The sequence below is a fragment of the Centruroides sculpturatus genome, unplaced genomic scaffold (genome assembly GCF_000671375.1).
Source record: "Centruroides sculpturatus isolate CEXI.00-Female unplaced genomic scaffold, Cexi_2.0 scaffold342, whole genome shotgun sequence".
Taxonomy (NCBI): Eukaryota; Metazoa; Arthropoda; class Arachnida; order Scorpiones; family Buthidae; genus Centruroides; species Centruroides sculpturatus.
The window spans coordinates 119,486-128,013 of NW_019384666.1; the positions used below are offsets into that span (position 1 = coordinate 119,486).

General features: G+C 23.7%; 1 protein-coding gene across 2 annotated transcripts in view; it reads left to right on the top strand.

The window, feature by feature from the left end:
- LOC111626646 (tachykinin-like peptides receptor 86C) overlaps positions 1 to 8,003 on the top strand; it is an 80,508-nt gene extending 72,505 nt beyond the window's left edge. For both annotated transcript variants that reach the window (XM_023370097.1, XM_023370098.1), the window contains exons 3-5: positions 3,890 to 4,040; positions 6,175 to 6,371; positions 7,732 to 8,003. In XM_023370097.1, the coding sequence (XP_023225865.1) occupies positions 3,890 to 4,040; positions 6,175 to 6,371; positions 7,732 to 7,933 (550 nt within the window). In that variant the 3' untranslated portion in view covers positions 7,934 to 8,003. The remainder of the gene's footprint in view (positions 1 to 3,889; positions 4,041 to 6,174; positions 6,372 to 7,731) is intronic.
- Positions 8,004 to 8,528: the final 525 nt, after the last annotated feature.

Consider the following 8,528-nt stretch of genomic DNA (forward strand, 5'->3'; position numbering starts at 1 on the left):
TCTACAATTTTATTTTATTTGCATGTTTTGTTAAATAATAATAAATACATTAAATAAAATTTAATATATTTATAAAAAGAATATTTTAAAAATTAAAATATACCGAATATGTGTATATTAATAAAGACCTTAATCGAAGTACCAGAAATTATTGTTTAAGATACTTCGGTTTAACGCCATACTCGATTTAGTATCAGTTTAAATAACAAAAACCAAAGTGAAGTATAATGATAAAATTATTGCTATTATCATCTTTTTAATATAAAACCTTAAGAAATGCTTAATTAAGATATTAAAATATATTAGTTTTTAATTTATCAATTATACTTTATTTAATTAAAAAATATTCCTCAATTAATTTTTTATTAAAAGTAATTAAGCATTAAATTTCTCTATATTAAATAATTAAATCTGATTTGTTAATATTGTTAATTAAAATTTTTGTAGTAAAGAATTATTTTTTATTAAATACTCGAATTAATTTGCCGGGGGATAAATTTAATTTAAAAAAATAATTTAATATTCATATCTTTTTAATCTTTCCTGATTAACTTATATGTAAATAGAGTGAAAAAATGTAATTTCTATCTATATTCAGTGCTAATATATTGCTTATATTATTGATTAGGATCTATATTAAGATATAAAATATTCTCTATACTAAGGTGTACGATGCCAAATATTCGCTATATTAAATTGGAAAAATATTCACTATATTGATGCCTACATCAAGATAAAAATATTTGCTAGAAAAATAATTGAAACTTTACGTAACTGGAAATAAAATGAAAAATAATGCCATTTGATTATACGGCTACTTTCTAAAGATATTTTAAACTCACAAACTAATGAAATATTCTTTTTCACTCTGAATATTCTATCAGATAAATATATCCAAAAAATATTTTTTCCTCAATTTTAATTAAAATTTTCTAGTAAACAATTCAAAAAAATTCTTATTTAATTATAATAAAATTAAATTTTCTTCTATAAAAATTTAATTGTTTACTGTTGAATATATTAACAGATATTTAAGAATTTAAATTAATTTAATTAAGAATTTTTGAATTAAACTCTTCAAAAAACAGTTAAAATTTATATTATTAGTATACGGTTTTTATTAACTTGCTGTGTCTAAATAAAATCTCTGTCAATTTTCATCCACTTCCTAATTTCCGATCTGATTGAGACTTTTCATACAAATGTATTCCCGATGACAATATTTCTTTTAGAGTTTGCAAACAACTTTAGCAAAAAATTAGTCTCACAGTGAATAATGTAATTTAAATTAGATGCTAAACCAGTTAGATGCTATTCAGTGTTACATACATAAAACTAAAAAGTAAAAAATAAAAATATATTAAAAAAACAAATTTTAAAAAAATGTTTTTATTCACACGAATGCATTAAAAGTAAAAAATAAATAAAATTTTTAACCGGTTTTCACAGTGTTCTTATGTATTATGCAACCAGAAATAGAAGCATGGGGCGCTTTTGGAACGACCAAAAAAATAATAGAAAGTGTAACTAAAAATATTTCTAAACATAAGCGCCCCACGCTGTTAGTTTTAATTCATTTTTTTAAATAAAAAGAGTTTCTTTAAAATTAGTTTTTATACTTTTTATTTTAAATTTAAAAGCTACCTTAGAATAAGTTCGAGAAGCAAAAAAAATTATATTTTTGATAGTAAAAACAATTAATTAAACATGTTTTATGGTAAGTAATCAACAATTTTAACAAAGTTATTTAAATTTTCTTGAAGTGTAAAATTTAAAAAACTGAAGTTGAAAATTTATTACACTTTTACACTACGAAACATAAATAACTTATTAAAGAAATGTTGCGATTTTCCTAAGGCTATAAAATAATTGAGTGAAAATTGAGATATTTCAAAAACAAAAACAAGTCATAGGTACTGTAAAGTACCTTTAATTAGAATATATTATAATATAATATATAATTTTTATTCTAATTTAAAGATACCTATGACTTTTTGTTTTTGAAATGCTTTCAATTTTCACACAATTATTTTATAGCCTTAAGTAATTGCGATATATTATGTATATGTATGTATATTTGTGTATATGAACTGTATATATAATATACATTTGTGACTACCAACCATCCCCTTTAACAACAGAAAAACTCAGATTAAAATACAACCACAAAACCTAATTAAAATGCAAACAATAAAAGCAATATTATTTTACAATTTTAAAAATGTAGAATGTATATTACTTATAAAATTCTCATATAATTAATAATTAATTACTTTTTATATTTCTGATAATACAAGTATTCAATGTTACAAAGTAATTAAATTCGCGTGTATGAAAGTAATAACTTATGATTTCATATCCTGTACATGATCCCAATTGTTACTCGTGTAATTCTATCAGCCAATTAGAGTGCCTTTATCATTTCCACAGCGGGAAGAGCAGTAATCTTTAATACATCTTTAGTAACTAAGGAGAGAAGAATCACTTTGTGAATAGAAGAGCTGTTATTCATGGATTACAAAGTAAAAAGTATCATTATCAAAGTTTGTGACTTACGTTTTACGACTTAATTTCATTAAAAATTCGAAAGAAATTGTAGAAAGTGAGTCATTTGTATTCACGAATAAAGATAACGAAGCGATCGGATAAAGAAATACTTTCATAATTATTAAATATTTTTGGAATTAATTGCTCTTTCTGGATTACATATAACATGTACGCTGCACAATAATAGAAGTTAATATACTAAAAAATATTAGTTTTTTACTGTATAACACTAGAATTAATATTAAATACTTGAATATTATTTATTATTTTCATCGATTGGGTCAATGATCCTACTGCGTTTCCTTTTCTTATGAGTTTGTCTTATGATTGATCTGTTAGATAACGGAGATTTTTATATTTAAAGCTCGATATCTTTATATTTTTACTGTAAACTAACATTATAAAAGGAGTAGAATTATTAAATATATTTAATTATATTTAAGTTATTACATAATTTCTAGAGAATTAATTAANGTATGAACAAACAGTACAGAACAAACAGCAACATGTATTGTATGATTTCATATCCTGTACATGATCCCAATTGTTACTCGTGTAATTCTATCAGCCAATTAGAGTGCCTTTATCATTTCCACAGCGGGAAGAGCAGTAATCTTTAATACATCTTTAGTAACTAAGGAGAGAAGAATCACTTTGTGAATAGAAGAGCTGTTATTCATGGATTACAAAGTAAAAAGTATCATTATCAAAGTTTGTGACTTACGTTTTATGACTTAATTTCATTAAAAATTCGAAAGAAATTGTAGAAAGTGAGTCATTTGTATTCACGAATAAAGATAACGAAGCGATCGGATAAAGAAATACTTTCATAATTATTAAATATTTTTGGAATTAATTGCTCTTTCTGGATTACATATAACATGTACGCTGCACAATAATAGAAGTTAATATACTAAAAAATATTAGTTTTTTACTGTATAACACTAGAATTAATATTAAATACTTGAATATTATTTATTATTTTCATCGATTGGGTCAATGATCCTACTGCGTTTCCTTTTCTTATGAGTTTGTCTTATGATTGATCTGTTAGATAACGGAGATTTTTATATTTAAAGCTCGATATCTTTATATTTTTACTGTAAACTAACATTATAAAAGGAGTAGAATTATTAAATATATTTAATTATATTTAAGTTATTACATAATTTCTAGAGAATTAATTAAAATAATTCGACATTACATTTATCTTTACAAATTTAATCAAGATTCGCGCCTATATATTATTTAACTCTAGTCTTATTTTTTAAAATATTAATTATGTATTATTGCTTCAAAATATAATTAAAGTTCATTAATAATATTTTAATTTATTTTTCAGCTACAATATAATTTTCTTATTCGTAACATATGTAGTTCCCATGATATTTATGATCGTCACTTATACATGGATGGGCCAAAATCTATGGGGAAATAAAGGTATAGGTGAACTGACAGTTCCTCAACTAGAAGCAGTAAAATCTAAGCAAAGGGTATATCAATTTTATCATTAAAGTAACATTATTTAATAAGTAATTAATTAATTTTATTCTAATAAATTTACTTTATTGCTTAGAACTTACTGTACAGGGTGGCCCAAAGGACGAGTAACCGTGTTTTGTTTCATGTGGTTTAGTATTCTGTGCGATTCTTATACATAAGTGTGGTACATTTGTGTATATAAATCGCAAACTGAGTTTAGAATATGTTTTCCTTTTTCATACAATCGATGGAAACATGATTTAAAAGTACAGTTAAGAATAAGACAGTTATTTAGTCTTACAACTTAAGTGGTTAACTAATTTTTGGATCACTCATTACATAAATGTACACAATTCTACGTATAAAATTTATATGCAGATGCCCTAAGTCAGTTAACGTGTTTTTTCCGTGTGTTTCAGGTTTCCTTCTGAACACAAATCGTAAACTAAACTTACAATGTGTTTTTTCAAAAAATTTATGGGAACAAGGCAAACTTATGATTACTTATCTGAATAAAATACCAATTTAGTTGTTACAACGGTTAACTGAATTTTGGGCTATACTATATTAGTTAGAAATAATTAACTAATTTTATTATGTAATAATTACATAATTTTCGCTTATAATTAATTGAAAATTTAAATGAATTTAATAATCTTTACATCATTCCCACAAACGATAATATTTTAATACACATATTCTATTCCTTGTGATCGTTTTTCTTTTTTTAATCTTTAAATGACTTTTAAAAAGAATATTCTAAACATGTAGACAGCATAAATTAAAGTAATTTATGCTGTCTACATGTTAATTTTTTATTTAAACATAATAATAAAATTACAATTTAATGGAAAGTAATGGAAAGTTATCCTTTGATAAAAGATATAAAAATCCATCGATGCCATTTGAACAAGCAGATTATATTACGTTTTATCGATACATTTTGATGATAATACATTAAAGTTGCAAAATGGGTATTTGAAATTCATATATGTCAAATGTAAAATGTAAGTTATTTCATAAAAATGTAAGAATATACCGAATCACTTTGTACATTTGTAAGTGATTTGGTATATTTAAAGTATAATTTTTTGTCCTACCGTATACATTTCATCTCTTTTTAAACTAATAATATTTATTCTAACTGACCCAGCTGTCACTCGAACTAGGTACAATACATTGTCAAAATTTTCAGCACAAACTTCATTTTCATAAATCTTGAGTACTTGATTTGAGTTTTTCGCGTTCAAATTTCCAATTTATGCAAATAACCACAATTTTTTTAAAATTATTTTTTACTCTTTCTTATTAAAATAATTTCCAATTTAATTTTCGGTTTGCGTGGCAATTTCTGACTTACTTGCGAGATATCGAATTACTTTGTTCAAGAAACTTCAGCATTGAAAAATAAAAAAAATGCCATTTTTTATTTATTAAAGTAATTTAATAAACTAAAAACTCGTTAAATTATAATAAAAATTATGTTCATTTAATTTTCTTAAAAGTAATATTATTAAATTAAATCATGGGAAAAACGGAGAAATATTAATTCCTTTATTATGTTTCAATTTGTATCCTTTGGGAGAATGGCTGTCTCAGAAGTAGATTGCCATTTTCAAAAATGATAAAGACTATAATGAGATAATTAAACATTTTGTTTAAATACATTAACTTCACTTAATATCTAATAAAAATCAATCAAATAAATATAATTTTATTTCAATTCATAAGTTATTTAAATTGAAAAATAAATGAAAACTCTTGGGAATTTAAATTTATTTGTAAAGCTTTGCTATTTTTTTATTTAAAATTAATCACACAATTTATTAATAATTACGTTTTTTAATTTTTCTATTTGAGTAAACTTATTAAAAAAATATATTGTGCAAACTCCGGGGANTGTCTTGTGGTTTATAATTGTAAACATTTAATATAAACATATAACAACTTTGTTGAAATAATAAAAACATGATAAGTATATAGTATACAACTTTGTTCACATTATTTTTAATCAGCTGGATTTTAGTATTTTCATTATTTTCTTAGCTTATATTTTGCCTGGTTAAGTTGAGACTAATAATAAATGAAAATATAAGGTTGACATTTAAATAGCTTCTCAAAGATCATTACTTTTTCTTTTCATAGGTTGTGAAGATGTTTATTGTTGTAGTTCTGCTTTTCGCAGTTTGTTGGCTACCTTATCACGTGTACTTTCTTTACGCTTATCATCATAAAGATTTTCAATATACACCGTATGTGCAGCCTATTTACTTAAGTATTTATTGGTTGGCAATGTCAAATTCAATGTATAATCCTATTGTATACTATTGGATGAACAAAAGGTAAATCGCAATTATAAATTTAAGAGGTTATTAAATAAAAATGTATATGTAATAAATATTTTAATATAAAGAATGAAAAATGTCTCATAAGTCTGATTCCATTGTAGAAATTGGAATATATGAGAAATTGAATGGGATACATTGTACAGCAATACATTTCCTGTACTCATAGATATAAGGGCTTAGAATGGAGATTCATTCCAAGCCCTTATATCTAGATCCGTATTTGGGCTTATTATGGTTCTAAACTGTAAAATATAAGAAATCTTCCCCTCTGTTAACTAGTGAATTTAAAAAGTGAAATCTTAAACTATATTCTCTAGTGTGAACTTCAAATCACAGTTTTCTTATTTAGCTTACGTGTAAATCTTACTCTGTCTGTACTTGATCTAGATTTTTTTCTTGGGATCAACTGAAATCCACTGTTTACAAAAACATGCCTACGTACAATTAATGATCTGAAAGAACAAATCCGTGTTGTTTATCAATACAGCACATCTAATACTCCTGAACTGTACAATACAATATACATCATCTTATCACTTCGTGCGTGCAACAAGAAGCATCAGTTTCGAACAACTGCGTTTATAACAATTTTTCCTGTGGGTTAAGATTTATGGGACTGTATAAAGAAATGTGTGTGCAGTGACTCTTTACACGAGATTTAATGCAATGTATTTCATAATTTGTACAATAGAAAAATACAAGATTTTGGTTATGGAATTCTACAAGTAGTTAGAATTTTTTAAAAATTTAAATAATATTCATCACTAATTAGATGAATACTAGACATACTAATCTGTTATTGGTTAAAGATGCGGTTGTTCAAAACCTATAGCAGTTTCTAATAATCAGGTGTTTCCCACATTCAAACAATAAAAAGAAACGTATTAGTTTTCAAAATATCGTAATTACTTGTATATTACCACAACCAAAAAATTTGTTATATTTTATTTAATGTAAAAACTTTTTATGCATTAGAAAATTATTATTATTCAAATATCTGTGTTAAAAATATAAATTTTATTTAAATTTATATTTTTAACACAGATATTTTTTAAACGATATAATTTTTTAAAGCATTTACAAATAATAATAACATAAAAATCTATTGCCCGTGTCTAAATATGTAAACGTAAAAATTAATAGACGAGTCATAAGAAAAAGGTATCAAAATTATTTGAATATTTTAAAAATAAATTTTGAAAAACACCAAAATATATTCCATCATTCAATAATAAAAGTATCTTTAAGACAATTATAGAATGTTTATTCTGAAATTTTGTCTTATTAAATTTAATACAGTGTATTTATAGATGGTTTTTGTGTTATTGTATTGNATTTATTTTTTATGTTTTAGATTCAGAAATTATTTTCGAGTGGTTTTATGTTTCTGCAAGAAAGAAAAAGGATTAGGGAAAAAACATCAGTCTTCAGAGAATACGACAAAAACATTATTCAATGGACAAAAATCGAATGTTGACCTTTCAAATCGATATAAAAGTAGAAAAATTCGCAATGATGATAATTGTAATAATGTTGGAACATTTACAAAAATTTAATTTAATTTTTTTCATTTAATATGGTGCTTTTTTTGTTCTTGGTGCTCTGAAATAAACGATATTTTTGAATTTGTGCCTAAATATAAGGTAAAATAATTAAAATGTAATGAATATTTTAAAAATAAATTTTGAAAAACACCAAAATATATTCCATCATTCAATAATAAAAGTATCTTTAAGACAATTATAGAATGTTTATTCTGAAATTTTGTCTTATTAAATTTAATACAGTGTATTTATAGATGGTTTTTGTGTTATTGTATTGTGTTGTATACAATTTATTTTCGTGGTATTGTCAAAAAAGTAAACTTAGAAAAAGTACAACATTGAAGTAAGGCCAAACAACCATAGATCTAACGTTGTTATTGTGTTACGAATTTCTCTCTTGTGAGCTATAAAGATTTTTATTTTTATGCATTTTTCATAAGAAAATAAAGATATATCGTCAAATGAAATTAAATTTTTCTGATAGTTTAAAAAATATTTTTAAGCAATAAATTGTTCAAAAAATATTGTTATGTCTGTTACTAAAATATGGGTTTTTAACGTTGAAGTAAGAACATAGAATATTCTCAAACTTGAGAGCAATATTAAT